The sequence below is a fragment of the Podarcis pityusensis genome (genome assembly GCF_964106645.2).
Source record: "Podarcis pityusensis genome assembly, chromosome: 4".
In the NCBI taxonomy this organism is placed as follows: domain Eukaryota; kingdom Metazoa; phylum Chordata; class Lepidosauria; order Squamata; family Lacertidae; genus Podarcis; species Podarcis pityusensis.
Genome location: NC_138027.1, coordinates 43,018,062 through 43,043,114, shown reverse-complemented (window position 1 = coordinate 43,043,114; position 25,053 = coordinate 43,018,062). Strand labels below are relative to the sequence as shown.

At 39.1% G+C, this 25,053-nt stretch overlaps 1 protein-coding gene across 4 annotated transcripts in view; it reads left to right on the top strand.

Annotated features, from left to right (window-relative positions):
* The window catches only part of CADM2 (cell adhesion molecule 2), a 398,136-nt gene that overhangs the window by 184,437 nt on the left and 188,646 nt on the right, over nucleotides 1–25,053 (top strand). For 3 of the 4 annotated variants that reach the window (XM_081001532.1, XM_081001531.1, XM_081001529.1), the window contains exon 2: nucleotides 23,042–23,068. The exons of the other annotated variant lie outside the window; for it this stretch is intronic. In XM_081001532.1, the coding sequence (XP_080857658.1) occupies nucleotides 23,042–23,068 (27 nt within the window). The remainder of the gene's footprint in view (nucleotides 1–23,041; nucleotides 23,069–25,053) is intronic. 4 annotated transcript variants of the gene reach the window in all.

Below are 25,053 nucleotides of genomic sequence, written 5' to 3'. Positions count from 1 at the left end.
ATTCACCTTAATACTATGACACTGTCCTTATGATTTAGTCTGGTGAATAAATAAAGCATTGCTTGAATGTTTTTCCTTCTTTGAGAATAGAGCTGCGTGTCTAATATTGGCTGGAACACAACAGTAATAAGACAAATTTCATTGCCTTCTAATATGTTTAGATCTTGAATGCTTGAGGATAAACACAGGAAGTATACTATTTTTATACTTTTGATTTGTATTATCTTTCTAATTACACCCTGGACTATAACAATTAGGTGTATTTGGTAATATTTGAAGGAATTAATCCAGGTTTTACAGATAAGTGAATCAGCCTGTACAGTCTTCCATTTATGGATTAATTCCACACTCCTTTTTAAAAACTATTGACTCAGTGAAATGTGCTTGTGAGTAATTCCTTCCTATCAGACTCATTAAATGAAATTATTACTTTCAATAAGCTAAATTGCTTTTTTTCTCCATGCATCTTCCCACTAGTAATATTAGAATGTTGTTGTTGTCCTTTAGTATTCATGTCATACAAAGTTTCTTTCTTAAATAATTGAGTTCAAACTAATACCGTTGAAGCCGTTCATATCTACTCAATGGCTTTTTAAGCTGAGTTTCTATGGCAGTTATATGAAGTGTATACAAAATTACACTTTTTGCCAAAGGGCAAACATAATTATTTATGTTATGTTTTAGTCTGCTGCTAAAAAGTTAACGGGTGTATGTGTCTGTTGAGGGTTGTGAAGATAAGCTCCAGAAAGAAACAGTAATCTGCTTGTTAAAGTAAAAATTTAAACAAAAAACAAAGAAGGGGCTATTGGATTCTAAGAGATTGTGTATTCAGCATCCTGATAATGCCTAGCTCTATATCTTATAGACTTAAGATCCCACCTTCGGACTTGGAATATGTTTGTGGTTGGGGTTACAAATGCAGGGGCGTTGGCTGAAAACTGAACCCAGATAAATTTCAAATAAGAATGACTGAAATCCTTGGATATTATTCCAGCTGCTCTGGTCACTCCCATTTCCATTGCTGTGCCTGAACTTTTGCATAGCAGTGGGCACAGTCTTTTCAAATTACTGTGAGAAGTCTGGCCATTTCTTTCCAAGTTTGAACTATTTGTTTCTGAATTTGAACATCATTCCCTTCTTTGTATTGTTTTACATTATTAATAGTATGGTTGAAAATGACCTTGCTTCCTAAACTGCTCAAAATTCTTCATTGTGAATGTTAATGTCAAATATTATTTGATGCAGTTTCAATGCTTGACTATTCCCTGAGTATTTGATATCAGTAGTTGATGACAGTTAATGATACTTGATTTGATTATTTGATATATTGAGCCTCACAATCACTCATTGGCAATTGGAAGTGTATCCTCATGTAAGTAATCATGTTTACCTTCTTTTATAAAGTGAGTTTGGATTATCTGAGTAGTAGATTATCATGCAATTTTCACTGCATTAACTAGATAATTGTCTAGTTAAATTGAGGTAAATAAGTTGAGGTAAATTACAGAGCCATTGAATATGCTTTTCACAGCACTGCACACATCTCTTTTGATGCAGTGCAGAAATTCTTGGGCAGCAGTCTGTAGTTCTGTTGACGGATTACTCATATGTAGGGTGTTAATGTGATTACTTTGAAGTGAGGGTTTGATTTCAGCTCTGCTAATAGTTAAATGCCTACATGAGAGATGAGGGGACTATTAAGCATGATCAGGAAACCCTCTTGTCCATATGTCCTGATAATATGAATTCTTGACAACTACAGTCTCTTTCAACAACTGTAGATTAGGTGGCAGGCAACTGGCCAAAATGACCTGGCAGGCCTAATTAGACCCTCAAGGTGGATGTTCTCCACCCCTGTAATGAGATACTGCATTTCAACTATGTACTTTTAAAATAAAATAAAATGTTACCTTACTGCTTTTTAGTAAATAGGGATTGTTATAAACATCAAGGTAATCCTTCTGTTTAGTTGTTTTTCTCACAGATTTGTTCATGTTTGTTTATGTGTGTTTAACAGGATTATTAGTTGTGAAAAAGCAGAGCTCTGTTAGCATCAGCCTGCTTTTCAATATTTGAAAAATAAATTCTTCAATAGCAATGTTTGAATTTCCCCCCTTTATGTGGGTTGTCAGGGAGCCAGCCAGCAATAAATCACATGAAATACCGTATTTTTCGCTCCATAAGGCACACCTGACCATAGGGCGCACCTAGTTTTCAGAGGGGGAAATCAAGGAAAAAAATATGATCCCCCCCAGCTCTGGGAGCAGCGGACTGCTGTGCACAGCCTGTGCGCTTCTCCCAGACCTTCTCCCTGCTTTTGCGGGAGGTGGGGGAATTCCCCCATCTCCCGCAAAAGCCCACAGGAGCCGTGCACCCTTTAAGGAGCACGCGGCTCCTGCGGGCTTTTCGACCAGGAGGGAGAAGGGACTGACACGGCCAGTCAGTCCCTTCTCCCTCCTTGTGGAAAAGCGTCAAAGACCAGGTCGGGGAGCAGCGCAAAGGCGGCACACTACATTCCTGCTGCCCCCTGAGCTTGTGGGGCTGGCGGTGGGGGAAAGCGCTGCTTTCCCCCACCGCCATCCTCAAAGACCAGACTCTCCTGGCTTCAGCGAAAGGAACCTGAAGCCTCCAGAACACAGCGGGAACTCGCGCTGCACTCCGAAGGCTTCAGGCGGCTATCCCTGAAGCCTGGAGAGCGAGAGGGGTCGGTGTGCCTTTTGCTCTCCAGGCTTCAGCGAAAGCAACGCAAAGCCTCTGGAGCGCGGAGGGAGCACTCCCTCTGCAGTTCGGAGGCTTCGCGTTGCTATTGCTGAAGCCAAGGAGCCTGCATTCGCTCCATAGGACACACACACATTTCCCCTTAATTTTTGGAGGGGAAAAAGTGCGTCCTATAGAGCGAAAAATACGGTAAGTGAAGTTAACTCTTTATTAGAACAAACAAGCCCTGCTCAGGAGTGCCAGGGAGGGGTAGCTAATGCCATGGAAGACAGAATCAAGATTTAGGATGATCTTAACAGATTGGAGAACTGGGTGAAAACTAACAAAAAATTCAATTTCAATAGGGACAAATGTAAGGTTCTACATTTAGTCAAGAAGCAGCAACTGCACAAATATAAGGTGGGAGACCACTGGATTGCCATTTGTTGTTGGCATCCATCTTGAAAGACAATAGAATGTGCTTCTGGGGATGAAGTCAAACCGCTGTGTTAGCAACACCAAAGTGACCTCCCTAGGGTGCAAGCCAAGCAAGTGTGTTTGGAGATCCCGGACTGCCCAGACAACAAGGCCCCCCTCTCAGCCTGGCTGATGTGGTCATAGGAAAGCAGAGCAATATATTTGGCAATGGCTTGACTGCAGGAGCTGCCCGAAGGAGGGGCCACCCAACTGCCTTAGAAACTCCACTTCGGATTTGTGTAGGGTTTGCTCCTTTGCATTTTCTTCTCCCACAGATATGCCACAAGGCTGAGCCAGCTCTGTCCACTTGAGTACAGAGTACAACCTTGCATGTCTTTAAGATGCCACAAAACTCTGTTGTTTTGAAAAGCCTCTCATGGCTGGAACAACAAAGATGTTTTCTACCATGTGCCGAAAGTATATCACCACCTCCCAGCTGTAATGGTGGTCTAATGCTGAGATGGGAAACAGTTACATAATTCAAATAACCTATGTCCTATGTGAAGCAACCAGTTTTCGTGTATCACTGTTGTTGTGAACAAACAACATGCAGAGGAAGATGCAACAGATGAACCCCCCCTTACCTAAATTTCACTGGAGTATAATCTTGAAGAAATGGGAAGAGCTTAAGTAAGCTAAAGTTGTTAGGTTCTTCTAGACATTTTTTTAAAATAAAAACAGGCACAAGCCTATTTCCTCTAAGCTGTTTGAAAGGGCTTATCCACATAAGTTTGTGTATGAAATAATCTACTAAAAATAAAGTATGGTATTCTATTATTTTGTAGAATCACAGAATTGTAGAATTGGAAGGGACCATGAGGGTCATCTAGTCCAACCCCCTGCAAGCAGGAATTTTTACCCAACGTGGGGTTTGTACCCACAGCCCTGTGTTTAAGAGTCTCATATTCTACCAGTTGAGCTATCCTAGCCACTAATTTCTCAACACATAATTTTTTTTTAGTAAACTCTTTAAAATAGGCATATTTAAAGCTGTATTTGGTCTCACCTGTATCATACTTTATGTGATATGGCTAAATTATGATTCGTTTATCTCCTTTAGCGATTATCTCTTTCTTGCTGTTCTTCAGACAGATGATGGAGTGGTCTGGATTAATTAAATGAAAAACACAAGTGCATAAAATTCATTAAAGGCAAGTTAATGAAGTGGACAAATGTACTTCAGAACTTGACTAATGTGTGTCACTACTGATGGAGCTTAATATAATGTAATGATCTGATTTACCTGAGGTGCACATTTTTTTTATTTTTTTTTTTGTTCCCATAACAGCCAGTGGCAGTTGCCCTTAAGATGTGTGCTGAGATGTCACCCCAGGATGTAGAGGCATGAATCCATTATTAAAAACTGCAATTTAAAAAATAATTGCATGCATTCACCAAGAAGACAAATTGAACTGAACCAGGTGTGGAAGTGGACTTGTGTTTCTGAGAGATGTGTATATTGTACCTGAGGTCCTACATCTCAGGTGCTAAAAGTTTGTTCATTTGTTTACTCCGCCTTTAGTTGCTCATGTTAGCAATACATACGGTATTCATTAAATGTATTGCTGATGACAATATGAGAGCTTCAAAGAGCCACCTCAAATACATGCAGGACAATACTTTGTTGTTGTTGTTTAGTCGTTTAGTCGTGTCTGACTCTTTGTGACCCCATGGACCAGAGCACGCCAGGCACTCCTGTTTTCCACTGCCTCCCGCAGTTTGGTTAAACTCATGCTGGTAGCTTTGAGAACACTATCCAACCATCTCGTCCTCTGTCGTCCCAACATCAGGATCTTTTCCAGGGAGTCTTCTCTTCTCATGAGGTGGCCAGAATATTGGAGCCTCAGCTTCACGATCTGTCCTTCCAGTGAGCATTCAGGGCTGATTTCCTTAAGAATGGATAGGTTTGATCTTCTTGCAGTCCATAGGACTCTCAAGAGTCTCCTCCAGCACCATAATTTAAAAGCATCAATTCTTCAGCGATCAGCCTTCTTTATGGACCAGCTCTCACTTCCATACATCACTACTGAGAAAACCATAGCTTTAACTATACGGACCTTTGTTGGCAAGGTAATGTCTCTGCTTTTTAAGATGCTGTCTAGGTTTGTCATTACTTTTCTCCCATGAAGCAGGCATCTTTTAATTTCGTGGCTGCTGTCACCAATTTTGTGGCTGCTGTCACCAGACAATACTTTAGGTACTGTATATTCCTTTTGTTCCTGGCATGCCCAGTGACATCGTTTTCATTTTCCAACTGAATGGTGAGTTTCTCCCCACCCACTGTTATTGCTTCATCACAACTGCTTATGAAATGCCTCTCCATTTCAACAGATGTTTGCTATATAGGACTGAAGTCAGAAGGGGAGATGTCACTCTTGGAGAAGCACAGCTCCAAACCTTCCTTGGTCACAAAGAAAGAGTTGTATTGTTGTCTAGATCCATGTCAATATTAACAGTAGGGCAGTGCACTGGATTTGGTCTAATCCCAAATCGATTCAAACTGATTTGCGGCCTATCTGAATCTACTTGGACCAGCTACAAATCACTACAAAGCAGATTGGGTTGTCCTGAATTGATTTGTAGCTATTTGTGCCAATTTGTGGCTCAAAATAGTGTCTCAGAAAGCCAGTCAGTCTACAAACTGTTGCAATTATTAATTTTGACAGCAGGACAGGTGTAGATGGGGAGATGAAGGAGGGCTAGAATGATCTCACCCCACCCAACACTCTCCTAGTCAATCCCAGTCCCATCCTTTAAAAAATGTATCTTAGAATGTTTCCCTATATTTTGGCTCTAGTTTTTAGGTAAGGTTTATTTATAGCTCTGTTGTTTCTGTGTCTGCCTTTATTAGTACTTAGTCCTGTGTGCATATGTGTATGTGTGTTGTAAGTACATTGTACACAGTTCAGTTCAATACACTATTGCTATTATAGCAGTTTGATGAATATAATGATGACGATTTTAATTTGCTAAACAGCCACCAGTCAATGAGAAATTCAGACCTTGTCACGTTCCCTTGTCATGGGGCAGCAATGGAAGTAATTTTATCCAAATCAGAAGCTAGCTTCAGAAGAGTACTTTCTCAAGACTGCAGCACAGGAGGAAAGGTTACGTGCCTAATCTGATCCCATTAATTATTTGCTGTTGAGATTTACAAACTGCACATTGGATGCAAAGACACATTCAACGCCATATATAGTTTAGCCCCCAAAGTGGGTCTTAAACACTGGTCAGAACGGATGCCAAAGTGCACAGGAACCACAATAGCTCCAGAATATTAATTTACAAAATTCTATATATTAAGTCATTACTTAATTGAGAATGCTTTCTAACCAGCCTTTTAATCAATTGCTTACATGATTGTATCACTTTAGACTGCAAACTGGTGTTATAACATTCTAATATTGCCTGATATGACATAGAAAAATATATAAAAGGTAAAGGTAAAGGTACCCCTGCCCGTATGGGCCAGTCGTGTCTGACTCTAGGGTTGTGTGCCCATCTCACTTAGAGGCCCGGGGCCAGCGCTGTCCAGAGACACTTCTGGGTCACGTGGCCAGCGTGACGAAGCTGCTCTGATGAGCCAGCACCAGCGCAGCGTACGGAAACGCCGTTTACCTTCCCGCTATAAAGTGGTACCTATTTATCTACTTGCACTTAGGGGTGCTTTCGAACTGCTAGGTGGGCAGGAGCTGGGACCGAACAACGGGAGCTCACCCCGCCGCGGGGATTCGAACCGCCAACCACGCGATCGGCAAGTCCTAGGCACTGAGGTTTTACCCACAGCACCACCCGCGTCCCAGAAAAATATACACAAAAAAGGAGTTTTGGAGAAGAGGCTAGCTTGAATCTTTTCCCACAATATACTCATTTATTTTAATTTGTGGTGTGGATGGATATTTGATTACTTTTTTTTTTTAAAAAAAAAGAGCCTGCCAGTTTGATACTTAAACATCACCCATTGGGACTTTAATAAATTAAATCTAAAATAAAACTACTGGATCAGTAAAATACAGTAAAGGCAGGCATAAGAAAGAGAAACAATAAAGGTTGCATTCAACTCTCAACTCTGCTTTGCTCAGAATAGACCTACTGAAATTAATATACCTAATTTACTCGTATTGAATTAGGTATATTAATTTCATTTCAGTGGATGGGAATCAACTAAGTTGTTGCATGCTCAGAATGATATCCACTCACACTAGGGAGTATCAGTGCAAACTTCTCCATGATCAGGATATTTCTCTCCCCCCCCCCCGACATCTTTATCCAAGGCACTGTGTTCTTAACATGTTAAAAATGTAGAAAATACCTGTGTGCATATTTTCATTAACAGGATCTTTTGTTGAAATTTAATAACCTGAAATTTAAACTATTGGTTCTGTTGTGCCTGCTTTCATAAATTCCTCTAAGATTATAACTTTCATTTTGCTTTGCTTTGTTTCTCCATTTTTTGCTGGTGCATGGAAAATAAAAACATAAGCCCTAAATCTGGTGTCCAAGATATGACACGAAGAACAATGTATAGTTTTGAACCCTGAAGGTCGGCAACTGTGATATTATTTATTAGGGAACCTGAACATGAATGATCAGCATAGCAAAAGAGTATAATCCCAGGCAAAGGTGAAAACAACTCATGAAATATTAGATACTGTACACATTGGTAAGTGACAGTTTGCCATAAGAAATAAAGTAGGTTGCCTACTTATAGCAAATGGACTGACACCAAAGCCATAAGAAAATAATATAAAACCTTGAGTTGTCTGTATTGCATATAATACAAAACACCATGTGTCTTGAATACAAAACAGGTTTGCATTGGACTGTACACAAAGTGCCAATATCACCACTATACAGTTTTTTTTGCGGCTATGACCTTGAAAATGCTTAAGTTATTCTGTCAGAGAACAGAACCAACAGACAGGGATTATGTCAACAGCATTAATGCAACACTAAAGACATCATCATTTATTGAACCTACATTCTTTCAAATACTTAGCATCCTGCGGTGATTATTTTAAAAATAGAATGTTTCAGTTCAGTTTTCTGATTTATAGATTGAACTTTGGGGTAAATTAAGCATGCTTGTAGACCATCACTGGCCTACTTATACTGATGAGGCTCTGATTTCAGGAGTTAGCATAATCTGAGAAAACTGTGAAAGTTTAGCAGTATGTGGTGTGTTGTTTGTTTTGGCTGTAAGTTGCCCAACAACCTAAAAATGCAGAAGCTACCAGAATATCAGAAGAAATGCATATGAGAATATTCAGTGACTGATTCTAGTATAGATGTTGATATAGTAAGACTCAGGCAGGGACGCGGGTGGCACTGTGGATTAAACCACAGAGCCTAGGGCTTGCGGATCAGAAGGTCCGCGGTTCGAATCCCGTGACGGGGTGAGCTCCCATTGCTCGGTCCCTGCTCCTGCCCACCTAGCAGTTCGAAAGCATGTCAAAGTGCAAGTAGATAAATAGGTACTGCTCCAGCGGGAAGGTAAACGGCGTTTCCGTGTGCTGCTCTGGTTTGCCAGAAGTGGTTTAGTCATGCTGGCCACATGACCCGGAAGCTGTCTGCGGACAAACGCCAGCTCCCTTGGCCAGTAAAGCGAGATGAGTGCCGCAACCCCAGAGTCGGTCATGACTGGACCTAATGGTCAGGGGTCCCTTTACCTTTACCTAAGACTCAGGCTGGGTCTAGGCACATCAAAGAAGTGTTTCAGTTTAAAGTGTTGTAAATGTAAACAGGGAAAACAGGTAGAGAAAAATAGGACTCCACATCACCATCTAGTGGTACAATGTTATATCGCATATACAACGCATAAAAATCTTTACCAGTCTAGCTAAGACCTATTGTTTAAATCCTAACCATATCTACTCAGAAGTAAGTCCTATTTAATCCAATGGAGTTTACTCCTGGTAAGTGGAGTTAGGATTGTATCTTAAAACTCCAATGGAAAAGTGAATGTAAAGTATTTAAACTATATATAAAACACAGAAAACATATATAAACATATAAACTCCCCCTGAGAGTCATGGCATATCATCAAGGTCCATCATTCTCAGTGGCATTCACTATTTGCATTTAAATGTATGCAGTGCCAGGATCTCTGCACAGTAAATCACCAGTCTTAGGAGGCAGAAATTACTTTCTAAAAGGATGAACAGGCACTTCATAAGCATTCATAACACAAAACCCTTTGTAAATGTTTGTTTGTTTTTCTTCATTTTGATTTTTCTTGTGTGGTTTTTAAAGGATATATATGGGTTTGTGCTTAGAAACCTTCATGGAAATGAGATACATCCCATCACAAAATAGCCTGACAGGTTTTTGCCTTCAGTGCATCCTGAGCTTAGAACTAGGTTTCAAGTTATGGTTTGGAGGCAAAGTATACTTCACTGAGTTTGGACACCACAGTAAACTATAGTTTGCTCAAACCAGGAACTGTGTGTGTGCGTGCGTGCGTGTGTGTGTGCGTGCGCGCGCGCGCGCACACACACACACACACATATGCATATGTGAGAAGGGGGGAATTGGTGGGCTTTAGGGTGCATGAACACAAGATTAATTTATTGACCACAGTCTTTAGAGCTTGGTCCCACATTTTGTTGTGCAAAAGGTGAATAACATAGCATTGGACACTAAGTCACCCAGTACATTGCTTTTTACAGTGGAGTGCTGTAAAAACGGCTTTGGGTCAGAGAGACCCAGCACCTTGTAGTCTATAATAATGACCAACTAAGTAGCCCTCAGATCCTAATACTTTTGCATCTTAAGGCTGTAAGTTTAGTGGGCAATGTGATATTGGAAGCTTGGGACTCTGCTAGGCCTCAGGCAGCATGGATATTTATTCAGCCACTTAATGAATATATATTAAATTTTCTTAGTGTTGTGAGTTTGCAGGGGCAAGGATCCTCTAAAATTCCAGGTGCCAAGTTACTATTATAATTAATTTAAATATATATATATATATATACCACCCTACATCTGTAGATTTTCCCATATCTTATCGAATTAATAAATGTGGAGTTTGATCAATGGATTTAGCAAAGCCTTTAAAAAAAAAAAGTCAAACCAGATTGGTTTAGAGAAGTCCCATCAGAAAACAAAGACAGCTGATAACAGTCATTACCCTGACAAAAAGTAATACATTCAGCCTCAGACATAGAAGGGAGATGGAGTTTCTCTCTAGCTGTGTGCTAGTTAGCAAAACACAAAAATAGAGTTGTAGGTACCAGGATACCAGGGTGTGATGTCACCACAGGAAGAAATGAGTCCTTTTAAACTGAGGGGTTTTTTTGAGCAAGGGCAGAGGCCGGAACTCCATGCATGCTGGCTAGGAGAAGCTGCACCAAGACCAGAGGGCCATAACTGCTTTTGGACCAAAGTTTGCTGAAACTATGAGGGGAGCAACAAGAAACACTATTGTGGTGTGATGTTTTGCATTCCATTCAAAACAGGTTTCAGTTATGTGTAAAATAAGCCATATTTCATAGACACTCGTCTCTGCTGTGTCTCATTCCATATATATATGGGGTATGCTTGTGATTAATCCAACTGAACATGAGCTGGAGGTCTTTTTAGAGTGCCACAGTTTTGCTTTATTTTGTTGAAATAGAATATTTTTCTCCATCTTAACAAACTCAGTCACATTTTCCTCTCCTGTTGATTAAATTTTAAAAACTGGCCCATGGCAGGAAAGAATATAACTCTCTGAAGTTGAGTTTGTAGTACATATGTGTGTTTTAGTATGGCACAGTGAGACAGAAAACAGTTTTGCCTTGTTCAAAGATAATCTTCTGTGCTTTTCGATGTTTAATTAAAGGGCTTATAAGAAATGATGATAGGTAAACCTGCAGGTCTTTACTTAAGCAATTTCATCTACTGAAATCCCCATTATTTGATGACAGGGTTTTCCCTTAAGCAATACTTTCATCATCTTTATTTCCTCTTTCCCTTCAACCTACCCTGTCTTTTAATTATCAGAAGGACTATTTCCTTCCTTTCAGGAATGTGAGGAAATCTAATTAGAAAGGATAGTTTACAATAGTTGGTTGTCAGCACTCATTGATGCGCAAATCTCTGTCTTCATAGTCTGTTCCTTTTTCCCTTAAAGAATAATCAAAGCTGTAATTTGTTGAAATGATAATTAGAGAATATATTTTCATTTTAGACTCTTAATTGCATGTGTAAATGTGCATATGTATGCCGGTGAAAATAATAAAATGAAATCCAGAGTGAATTATTATAAAATGTACCATCAGCTCTTTTGATGGACCATCAAATTCTGCAATACCACATTTGTTCCATTCTTGCCCGAAATATTCTTAGCAGAATTTTGTAGAAAGCATAATCTGTAACAGAATCCTGGTGCAGAGCCCGGAATTAACTGCATGTTGACGAAAACAGCACTTTGTGCTTCATACAACTCACATAGTCTCAGATTCAAATTAAAGAACCAAGTATTTGCTTTGAATAGTACACGAAAAGTGCAGTCCTATAGAAAATAGGGGTGTGAATTGGATTTAGATGAATCTTGAGGCAAAATGGGATGGCTCAAAGGCATTTTGGATTTGTCAGAGGTGGTGGGAATTATGCAAGGCAGCGTAAGTTGGAGCAGGGGCCCCGGAAGAGTTTTCTGACACCTCAGCAAGCCACATATCAAAATAATACTGGAGACACATCTGCTGAAAGCAAAAGTAATGTCTCTATGTGTACTGTATTTGCAAGAGCAAACATAAAGTCCTGGTAGTTCAGGCCAAATGCTCACCTTGTCCAGCTTCCTGTTCTCACAGTGAACAACCAGATGATTGTTGGAAACCTAAAGCTGAGCATGAACATGAACAGAATATTTCGGGTCTTCAATTCAGGGAAGCTTAAGAGATGAAACCAGGATGGATAAGAGAGTGGGGAAACTGATGGGTTTAGAATCAGAAGGAATTGTTTTTATTTGGAAAGCAAATATATTTTAGTTCAGACTATTTGCCCACAAAATACTTAAGTGTGTCCATTTTCACTCAACCCAAAACTGTAAGAGCTGCCCTTGAAGGAAAATCATTGCAACAATTTTTCTGAAATTTAGTAGGATTTTTCTTATCAAAAGGAACAATCTTACCTGTAAAATTCCTCCAATTCTGCCAATTTTTAGAAGTGACCAGCAAAAAACCCTGGACCTCTTATTCTGCAAATTGCCAGGCTTTCCCCACTTTGGAGGAGCTAGTCTGTCTGTAAATTTAATCCACTCACGTCTGACTTTAATTTCCCAATAGAGGTAGGATAAAACAAAGACTTGGATACATGTGCAAAATTCTGCAGCCTCCAGATTTTTCTAAGCTGAATTAGGTGGTTTAATGAAGCATAAAAATTGGGGTCTTATTGTCTGTGCACACCATTAATTGAAGGGATTTTTTTTTTTAAAAAAAAGATGAAGTTACCACTACTCACTGTCAGGGCCAAGATTTCTAAACAGAGGAAGAACTTTGATACCTATTATTTACTTACTGTTATGTACTGAGTACATAACATTAACATAGTTACAAATGGCTGTGTGAAAGTATAAGTGGGCTGGGGCTTGGGTGCTTGTTTTGTGTAAGAAGAAGCTGAAGAAACTGAATGTCCATGAACATTGTTTTCCCAGTCGCATGGAGAAGGGCCTGCATGAAGTGTTTGACCATTTTCCATTTACAAGAGAGAAGCATATACATAATGCTATTTAATTAGATTTTACTTTTAGTTAACATCTGTCATATTTAGCTCTTGTGAAGAAAGTCCTTTGCAGCAGAAATTAATGACTTTTGATAAGTCATTGGCCAACCACAAGTCATTGTCATTGGCCATAAGTTATGGCCAATGGTTGTACTGTATCAGCAGCACCTTAGATTTGCTTGGGATTCTGTCACTGAAAATTGTTTTCTTTAAAGTGCATAAATTGTGCTTTATATATTGTTCGTCATTTTTGTGTGGCAAACCTAATAATATGATTAGAATTGTTCAATAATCTTCTGTCTCTGGGCTTCATTCATTTCTGATTCATTGTGCCTATTATTAAACCCAGCTGTTGATGTTTTTGAATAAACATATTTCTGAATTACTTCTACATTGTGTTCCTTTAATAACTCCACTTCCGAATTATCCTGGGTTGCTCCCAATGTACTTTTAGATAATTAAAGCCTCTCTTTATGTCTATCCAAGTTGTCTCTTTTATTTCCCAGAACACTAGGATGTGATTTCATTTATGTTGCTCTTGGGGTCTAAAGTTGATAATCATTTTTCAACATCTGCCCTAATCAGTGTCTTCTGCTATAGATGCTACACATCCTTTTTCCCTTGACTTATTTCATTAACATTCAAATTCTCAGTCATGTGTTATCTTCCTCTTCCATGGGTTATCCCCCGCTGGATTCTTATACAGTGTGCACATTTGCTTTCAATTTGTCTTAATTTCTCCAGCACACAGTAACAATTTTCACCTTCATGACTTGTTTACAATTATCATTTGCATAAGAATGTGTCCATAACAAAGCTAAATATACTCTGAAATTTTAAATGAATCTTTGCTAACTTAACAACAAGCACACAAAGTATTTGGCACTGTGCAACACAGAGTTTATTCAGATGATATTTCAGGTCTTCAGTTCAAGAGTCATTTTCTCCCCCAATCCCTTTATCATAGGTTGGGCAGGAAAATCTAATAAGGATTACCCTGTTGGGTTTCATTCTGCTCCAGTGAAGGATACCAGTGGATCTTTAAAATGTCTGTGCTGTCATTCATTATATACTTTACTATCACCTTAACTTATGCTTTGCTTTGAACTTTTTTTAATGCTACCTACCTACATCTTAAGGCATCTTAAGGCAGCCCTGTTCAGGGAAGCTTTTAATCTGTGATATTTTACTGTATTTTTTGTTTCTATGGAAGCCGCCCAGAGTGGCTGGGGAAACCCAGCCAGATGGGCGGGGTACAAATAATAAATTATTATTATTATTATTATTATTATTATTATTATTACTATTCATTGTTTGAGGGATGCGGGTGGCGCTGTGGGTTAAACCACAGAGCCTAGGGTTTGCCGATCAGAAGGTCAGTGGTTTGAATCCCTGCGACAGGGTGAGCTTCCATTGCTCTGTCCCAGCTCCTGCCAACCTAGCAGTTTGAAAGCATGTCAAAGTGCAAGTAGATAAATAGGTACCGCTCTGGCAGGAAGGTAAACGGCATTTCCGTGCGCTGCTGTGGTTCGCCAGAAGCGGCTTAGTCATGCTGGCCACATGACCCAGAAGCTGTATGCCGGCTCCCTCAGCCAATAAAGCGAGATGAGCGCTGCAACCCCAGAGTCGTGGGGTCCCTTTACCTTTAACTATTTCATGGCAGCAGTCAGTAGCAGCCAGTGTTGTGGGACAGAGCTACCCTTCTGACACTAGCATCACTACAGCTTGCTTAGATGGCATTGGGATAGGGTAAAAGCCATGATGGCACATGGTTCCTCCCAATTTATCATCACAGCTGTGATTTAAGGTAGGTTAGACAGAAAGGTAGTGATTAGCCCAAGGTCATAAAGTGTAGTTCTTTGTCAAAATGTTAATTTTAACCCAAATCTTCTTGTTCCAAGTATGAAACACTATTCACTACAACATCTGTATTTTATTTGGCATAGCTTTGAATAGCTGGTGTATTAAAAAAAAAGTTTCGGAATGATACAGTATATTATATTACATTTGTGGATTGTGTTGTTGCTGCTGCTGCTGCTGAATAATATACCAGGCCTTTCTCGGTGCATTTCTTCTCAAGTACTTCACTAGATTACTTGGTAACATACAATGCCAAGTCTTTTGTCAGATTTTATTTTGTTTTATTTGTACTTCACTTCATAATACTGTATGAGAACCAGTCTTTTACTTTTATTCAGCCTTTAATTTGACTGAATTTTAAGATATCTTTTCAGTTGAGCCTGACTGGAAAATTATGTAACTCATTGGAATAAGCAAATTGACATAAAAAAGAGCTACGTTTATGACTTACGGTAGCTTTCAGTCTGCACACTAAGGCTTTCAAAGGGAATAGGCTACTTGGATTGGCATCTGCAGTCTCATGAATTATTTAGTTAGCATTGCATAAGCATCCATTTGAAAAAGTGGGTGAGGAGGTTTTGAGGATGAAAATTACGTTGTACTTTCATATTTGTGTTGCCTAACACTATTTAGGCTAAGTCTGCCTATGAAGACTTGTCTCTTCTCTAAGGGCTTCTGTTAAACATACATGCATTTAATAAAAAGGGACTTGCTTGTTCAGTGTCCCTCCCTTTCCCCCAGTTTTTGGCTTGCTTCCTACAAAAAGGAACAGAACCGCATATTTATATACACTCCCAATGCAAAACATGGGTATGGCGAGCATGTTGGTATAATTTAATGTACTACCCCAAGATAGCAACAATTGCATCTGGTTAAATACCACAGAGCATATGTTCACAGCTGCAGATTGCTGCAAATAGCTGTGTTTTGGCCTCACTCCCACATTCACGTTTCTCCTTGAATTTTGCCCTTTATATATTATTATTATTTTCAAATCACATTCTGTGTCTGATATACAAGCAACAGGATGGCATTTTGGAATGATACTTCTGTCTAAAATAATGAGCTAAGTTAAATAGCACCTATTAATATTTCCATTGTGTGTTCTTTTGTAATGGAGTTTGATGTTTCTGTGTGGTTTAGTTTACTTCAAATCATTTTCATGGTTAGAAGAATGGGGAAATGCCACATCCTGTCAGAGTTGCCAAGAAACAAGTTAGAGCTGTCAACAGTAATTCATTCATCTGCATTTTTAAGCAAGTCTTCAGCATTTCTCTCCACCCTTAAATGAATGAATAGCTGCTGTTGTGCTGTGGGAGAGTTGATTCAGTCCTCTATTGTGAATGCCATACAGGAAAAGAGAAAATAACATTTACACAGGGAGTTTAAGATATTATGAAGGTTTTGACTACGCATTGAATGTTTTGCTTTATAACTAGAAATGATTTAGCTTTTTAAAATGAAATCACTACTACTATAAAAGATGGATTTCAATTAAATATATATATATTTCCCAAAACATGACTCCCTTTGCAGTCATGCAACCTCCGACATACACAGACTTTGTGTGCATTGAAGGACTTCCATATTCACTACACAGTCAACTCTGTATAACTCAATTATTTCAAATCACGTGCAACTTTCTTTGGGGGAAAAGAAAAGGAAAGCAGTCAAGTGAGTTAAAAACAACAGTCTAGTGAATTAGAAAGTGAACCAAGGCCTGCTTTTGTATTCTAAAGATAAATGGCAAAACATTGCAAATAGAACTAGTGCACTTGGCAGTGAGACCAACTTAAAGTAAATCAAAAACTGACAAAAAGATTGTGGAATACAATTCTAATTGGTTTGCGGGGGGGGGGGGGTGATCTGATAAATTGCAATAAGGATGTATGAAAATTCAGAGGAAGGTTGGAGGGAAATGTAAAGTGAAAGCATTGTGTTGCATAAAATAAAATACACTGTAAAATGGTCTGCAAACATCCATGCATGCCTACTCAGTAGTACATCCAATTGCATTTAACAGGCTTACACTCCAGGTAAATGGGAATCAGATAGCAGCTTCGAGGATGTAGAAAGGCTGCTTGGATGAGTTAAACCAACCACCTGTCTCCTTGATCCTTGCCCTTCCTGGCTCATAAAAGCAAAATGGGCTCCGTGGGGTGGTGAATGCTTCTCTCTGTAAGGGAGCCTTCCCAAACCCACTGAAATAGGTGGTTATTAAACTGCTTCTTAAAAAACCATCTTTGGACCCGGCCAATATGGCCAACGATTGCCTAGTCTCAAATCTTCCATTCTTGGGCAAGGTGATTGAGTGGGTGGTCCCTGAACAACTCCAAGTACGCCTGGAGGATGCAGACCATTTGGATCCCTCCCAAGCGGGATTCAAGCCTCATCATGGGACTGAAACTGCCTTGGTTGCACTGGTCGATCTCCAGCGGACTAGAGACAAAGGTGAAAGCTGTTTCCTAGTTCCGCTGCATCTCTCAGAGGCCTTTGATACCATCAACCATAACATCCTTCTGGACTGTCTAGAGGAGTTGGGAGCTGGGGGCACTGTTATACAGTGGTTCCGCTCCATCCTCCTGGGCCATGTCCAGAAAGTGGTGTTGGGGGATGAGTGTTCGGACCCCTGGGCTCTCACTTGTGGGGTGCCTTGGGGCTCTGTCCTCTCCCCCATGCTTTTGAACATGAAGCCGCTGGGAAAGATAATCAGGGGGTTTGGACTGGGTGTTCATCAGTTTGCAGACGATACTCAGCTCAACCTCTTCTTCAAATCAGAACCAGTGAGGGTGGTGAAGGTCCTGTGTGAGTATGAGTGTCATAGTATATGAGTGATATACTAATGAAAGCAATGTCTTAAAACAGTACTGTTAAACAGCCCCTGTACACTATTGCAAAATGTTAAAATTCAAAGTTAAAAGTTAGTGACATTGGTGGTGATGGAATTGCTGCCATGTTTGACTGGATAATGTTTGACTGGATAACTAAATCAGGAAAATAGCATACCGTAATTATGTACATTTCTACTCAAAAATAAGCTCAGCTGAGTTCAGTGAGGCTTGCTCCCAGGTAATACTCGGAGATATGAGTAGAATAATTCCACTGTTGAATGCAATTTGTCAGAACAGAACAAAGTAATTCTGCTTATTCTTATATATGCATCAGACTATATGCAAGTCTGAATAATGTGTTGCATGTTTGCAGCCTTAAAGGGATTGCCTGACACTGAGATTGCAATATTTTTTTAGTGATGGACCTCAGGTCCATTACTGAAAGAAAAAAAGATTTCTTATTTACAGACATTTCCCATTTATAACATTTAAATGTGTTTCAAACATTTTATCGTTATATTTGTTATGGTGAGTAAGATCTGAATCAAAATCTGAATCAAATGAAGAATGATATCTAAATGTTTCAAATAAACAAATTAATTCTAAACAGTTTAAGAATACCGAGAACCTGTTTATGAAAGGTATATATTTCCTCTGATTTGCATTGCTATCTAGCCACTTAAAGTTCTCATTCTCTCTTGGGTAGTCCAACAAATTCAGATAGTCTCCTTTAAATAAGTCAGAGTTGGAAGGTACTCCAAGGGTCACCTATTCCAACTCCCTGCAATGCAGAAATCTCAACTAAAGCAACCATGACAGATTGCCATCCAAGACATCCAATTCATGCTAGCATGTATATGTCAACTTTTCTCCAAGGATTTCAAGGTGACACACATGCTACCTCCCCTGTGAGGTAATTAGGTTGAGAGATAGTGACTCACCCACGATCACCCAACGAGCTTCATGGCTGAATGGGGATTTGAACCCTCATCTCACAGGTGGTAGTCCGCCATTCTAACCACTACACCACAGTACAAGCTTGCACATTGCAATGACTATAAGAGCACAACATGGTAAATAAATATGGATGAGAATATGAGCTTCAAGAGTGAAAAGAAAGAAAATAAACTCCCATTTTGAGACTCCTGTTCTTTTGTCATCCTCACAGGTATGGCAGTTTTCTACACAAATATATCGTAATTCTAGTTTATATATATATTGGAAGACACAAGGGTGGAGATATATTTGAAGAGTATTCAAAATTTAGCATCCTCCAGTCATCAAATGTGTTATACAGCAAGAAATTTCTTCTGCCTCCCATCTAATTAATATATTAGTAATCCGTAGTAATTTCAGTAACGCAGTGATTAATAAAATGAAAGTGAAATTGCATTGAAATATGTCAACCATTCAAATACACCTGTACACCTATGACATCAACCTGACAATTTCATGGTTTCATATTTACAAAACTGTAATGGATACCATAACATCTGCACACAGCAGAAAAAGTTCATTGCACAAACAGGATTCTAAGAAGGCTAATGGGAAACATATTTTTTCTTTCTTTTTTAACAGTGGAAAAAAGGTTTCTAAATGTTTACAGTGAAAATGTCTCCTTGTTTACACATCATATGGGTGGAGGCCTGATGTAAATCAGCAATTTCTGCAGCAAAAAAAACATTTTTAATTACCATTTCTAGCTAATTAGATTGCTCTGTGAATTTTGACAGTTGAATTGCAGTTTGACCAGCCCATCAATTGAAACATTTGCAAGTATTGAACATGACATTTATATGGCAGAGATGACAGTAATGTTCATTTAGACTGAATATGCAGAGAATTATAATTGGGCTAACAAGCCTTGTTACCTGGCCTAATTCCAGTTATATTTGCAATCTTTCTTTTGTGTTTCCTTTATTCATGGATAATGTCCGACATTCAGGTCAAGCGTTTCCAAAGCTTCATATTTTATCCTCTTTTTTTGGACACAGACATATACTCTACATGTCATGACACAATTCACCAAGCATGACATTATGTTGACATTATCATAAAATGGCAGAATCCTATGCTGAACGTGCATTCAGGTTTCACAAACAGAGGATTGTACTAAAGCACCACCCTTGCACTTGCAATTATGTGGAAGGGTTAGCCTAGAAGCAAGATGTATAGTGAAGCTGCAATCCCACGCTCCTTCATCTAGAAGTAAGTCTCAATGAACTCAGTGGAGCTAACTTCTGAGTAAAGGATTATGGTATGAAAGGTTTGCAATCAGAGAGCTCTGAAAGGGTCTTCTGTTGCTGCAGTGTTCATACTTCAGTAGTATTTCAATACTAAAACACAGTTTAAATATACAGTAGTACTTCTGTTTCCTCCGTGTTACAGGAATGCATAGCTGCGACTTGTAATCCTGATTTTCCTGTAGAACCACTAATACTGTGACAAAAAAATCCTGCATTTTTAAACACTGTCCATCAATTAATGAAAGTAGAAATAGCAGTTGAAAATTATCAAAGAGAATTAAAAAAATAAAAATAAAATTCCACCCAAGAAATCTCATGAGTGGGGTACAAGTTTGTTTGTTTTTATGTAATTGCCTTACTTTTGTGTTGGCTGAGTGATGTTTGTGAATGTCCTTTCATTCTATATAGTCTCACCAGTGGTGCACAATCTTCACTCTTTCCAGGTATGAGCATTTCAGTCAAAGCTCCAGGGAATAAATAAGGTGGTGTTCAATGGAATTCTTAGGCTAGCTCAGGGATTAGTGCTAGCACAGGGGGATATATCTGCACCTGTGCACCACACCATCCCGTAATCTGCTTTGGAGAGTTGAGGGAAGCCCCAGAACAGATTTAGAGGATGTGTGGAGAAAGGAGAAGGGCAGAATCTTCAATTGTAAGGAGAAATACTTGCAGTTGATGGAGAGATCACCTTAGTGCTATGTTGAATACAACCCATAATGAGATAAAACCTCCCAAGGGACTTTTTCAGATCAAGAATGGTGGGCAGCCAGGAAAGCTGCAGAGTGCTACAGAAATGCTTACTGGAAAGAAAACACATACATCATACTTGGCCTCCCCACAACAATAAGATTAGCTCAAAACCCCAAATCTGCCTAATTTCTAATGACATTCCATGCCCCAATAACAGAGCAGAAAAATGGAAGCCTCTTTTGCAGAGAAATAAAACATTTGAGATAGTAGAGGACAGATTTAGGACAACATCTGCCATTAACACGTAAGTGCCCTCATTCAGTGCTACTCAAATTGGTGGTCCGTGGTCTGGTGCCAGTCCACAAACCATTGGCTGCCGATCTGTGGTGACTCTACTACACTCCAGGTTAGGTGGGATGCTTCAGGGACCAAAAATGATACCAGTCCCTAACACATTGTGGCGTGGGAATTGCTATCCAGCACATAAGATGGTTTGATAAGCACTGCCCTAGTTGAAACTCCTAAACTAGATTTATTTATTTCATTTTGTGTAGTGCAGTCCACATACAAGCTGGTAGAATTTAGCAAAATTGTTCCTCAAAACATCACCTGGGACTACAGAAAAGAGCATGCTTGTAACAATAGGTTGAATCCATGCAGTGGCGAACCTTGGGGTCTCAAATTTCTGTGGCGCCCTATACTCTATCTGTCACTGATGCTGGGATACAAGAAACAGAAGTCTGTTAGGTCCGTACTGATCATTCAGTTCTATGTAATGAGAGCTTCATACATTACTGACATAAGTTATGACCACACCACAGATACTATAAGCACTTTTTCTAGTGAATACTATGTTACTCATTATACAAAACAAATGCAATTCCTTGACTAAAGTGATAAGCCATAAGTTGGGTGCAGCATTCAGCCCCATTGGTACATGCACTGGCAGAGGAAGAGGAGTGCGGGGGAAGCACACCGCCCCCAGCAGCACGATCCCGGTGGGGTGCTATCACAGCTGTCCCCCCTGCCCGCGCTGGATGCCACCCCCCTCAGGGAGTGTGCCACGCCCTCAGGTGGCACACCACACCCCCAGGATGCACGCCAGCCCACCCAATCCTGCTCTCCGCCACTGGGTGCATGTGAGAGAGTTCTTTTAGAGAATTTAAAAGACCTACAGTTGTACCTCGGGTTACAGACGCTTCAGGTTACAGACTCCACTAACCCAGAAATAGTACCTCAGGTTAAGAACTTTGATTCAGGATGAGAACAGAAATTGTGTCGGTGGTGCAGCGGCAGCAGGAGGCCCCATTAGCTAAAGTAGTACCTCAGGTTAAGAACAGTTTCAGGTTAAGAATGGACCTCCAGAACGAATTAAGTTCTTAATCCGAGGTTCCACTGTACTGAGTATTTTATTTTATTTTATTTTATTTTATTTCCCTTTTCCCATAATGTCTGTGTATATGACTTGTGTGGCCCACCTTTCCAGAAAAAAGCTCATTAGTCAAACCTACCATAGCTAAGTCCTAAATAAAAACAATCTATGACTTAAATCATCACCAAAAATAATCTTATTTAAAATATGGATAGGTTTTAGGGTTTCTTGTCCTCTGACATGCATTGTGCTTGCCTTTGCACCAGATCATATGACAAATATGGCTGATCAGATTCAACTTGGGGGAAGCAACATAGTTGAAAGTGTCTATGTTCTTTCTCAATGCTTTGTAAACTAAAAGACTTGAATAACTGTGATTTGAAGAATGAAAGGTATGTTTTATAGATGTCAGCAGGTGGTCTCATAAATCCTGCCCAAATACTGTTCTACAAGGGTATTACTAGGTACTTAAAGGACTAGGGGGACAGACCGATTACAGAAATTTGGACAATTAAGATAGTGGGTGGCTAAAGTTTTCCCAACACTGCATTTTGTAATGTGCCCAGGTACCCAGGAGCAAAGGATTTCTTCTTTTTTTAATACCCTTTTAAAAAATATGGAGGAGAAGAAAATCTAGGACACAGTTCAATTAACCTGGAACTTGGACCATTGGGCCAATTCCTAACAAATTGCCTGGAGTTCTATCATGTTTGAAACCTTACTATAAAATGCACACTTTATTGTTATTTTTTCTTAATAATTAAATGAAAGGAAGAAAACATTTGTTAAAGGAACCATTTGATTCTGATCAATATGAAAGTTTGATTGATGTACTACAGATCTTTGCATCCTTAGATTTATTTTTATTTTTTGTTTTACAAATTGTTTTGACAGTATAATTTGTGGCTAATAGTAAATGCCTTTGCCATTATCTATTTTTGAACAACTGGCGTTGACGGGCATTTCAAAATACTGAATTTGTTTGTCTTGGCAGGGTATAGGTCAGGAAAAATCATACCAGCTGATCTAAATAGGTAGACCAGATACTTGAATTTGGGTTTTGTTATGCTCGACTCAATAGTGAAACTTTCTTTGTATTCTTAGTCAGAGCTTCTGACTAACCTATCTGTTCTCTTCTCCTCTTGCAATCTTTTCCTTGGTCCCAGTGGCTGCTACAAAGAGCAAAGCTAAAGGTGAGTTTTCACTTTCATTCTTGATTTACGCTGCATGGCTTTGCAGTACACATCCCACTGTGATTGCAATTAATTATGCAGATTAGATAGATCTGCATATATTTATTGAATTTGCATGCTTTGCTTGCAAAACTGAAGATGAGTATTTTTCATCATTTTGAAATTGAGCTATATAATTATTCACCGTGTCTTTATCTGAAAATAATTCAAAGTTCTCGTGAATTTCTGAACGACAAATCCTATCTCAAAATATAAAACTTCTTCTGTTTGTAAGAGATTGCTGCCAAGTTAGAATAATTAGATTGCAAAAAGAGCCCCAGTTCATGGTATCTATCTTATTTGTATTATCATGCAGTTTCTGAGCTGTTCAGTTTTTAACATCAATCAGACAGGACTGCTCTGTTTGTCAAAGGCTTATTTTTTAAAAAAAATCAAATAAATAAATCTGGATATCATCTGCATAAAAATGACACTGTGGATAATAATGGGGGAAAATGAAAGCCAGTAAAATTGTAGAAAGGATTGAAAAGCGTGAACCTAACACAAAAACTATGGCAAGCACCATTATTTCCAGGAATAATATGAAATAATCTTATAATATAATTCACTTGTGGTAGTGAGAATTTTCCATAAACAAAGCTTCTATCATCCTGATAGGGGTGGAGAGGGAGAAAAGGGAGGAAGTCTCTATAAAGGAGTGAGGGAGAGATGTGTGTTTTTTGTAATAAAGGGGATTCTCCCTCGATCAGACATGACAGCAGCCCATTTATGTGGCTAAAATGGTATTCTTGCACTACATCCAGATATTCAGTGACATCAGATGGGGACAGGCCCTCCCTGCATACAAGCCTCAGATTGGGGGTGGAATTATGAGGTTTTGCTCATAGCTCTGCAGGAAACTGGCAAACAAGCTTAGGGGAAAATACTATGTTTCCTAACTTTACAGAGTTTTTATTCAAGAAATTAAGACTTTAATCCTGTACCTACTGACTTCTAAGTAGACATGTATAGTATTGTGCTGTTAATGTAGATTCAGTGAAATCAATAGAGTATTAGATGGCTTGTTAATTATTACTAAAAGATCCAGCATCAAACTATGAACCTCACTAATTGACTAATGCAGGTGAAAAGATTTAGTACAGGTACCTGCCCTTCTCAACGTACATTATTGCTAACATTCCCCACTTGGACTGCTTATACTTCATTAGATAATTCTGAATGGAGAAATATATTTTCCCTTTCTAGAAATTATCATGATGATTTCAGCAGCATAGTTATTTTCTCTTTCTAGAAATTATCAGATGGTATGCTTGGGAATGATTGTGATAGGGAGCAGTAACTGTGTTACAAGAAACCCAGTGGAAGTGCTATACAGAACTGCATGTTATTTTTTATTTCTATTGTGGCAACCTAGCACACAATAGTCTATTTAATTGTTACTTGCTTTTAGAGTTGGATGGATCCCTCTATTTCTAGACCATGCCAGTTTTGCATGTTTATTCACATAAGTGTGTTCCATCCAGTTTCTATCTTGATCTGCATTTTTTTAAAACACACACACACACACACTTAGTTTGCATCCAGTTTCTATCTTGATCTGCATTTTTTTAAAACACACACACACACAAACACACACACACATACACTTAGTTTGCATCCAGTTTCTATCTTGATCTGCATTTTTAAAAAACAAAACAAAACACTGAGTTTGCAAATAAGAAATATCCCAGGCACCCATACCCACCAAACGCATTGTTTTTATAGCATCACAGCTGGTTTAAGCCACTGTTGGGCAAAAACTAGCTGTTTCTTTACAAATTACTTGCTTAATTCTACATGTGTACCTGTTTTCTGACAGGAGATGTGCACCTCAGGATTTTTTTCTGTCTTTAGCCATATGGTTTTCCTTCTCCCCATTGTCAATAGTGAAAGTATGCCTTAGAATGCTTGGGCAAACTGTGGTACTGGATAGGCTATTAGGGTCC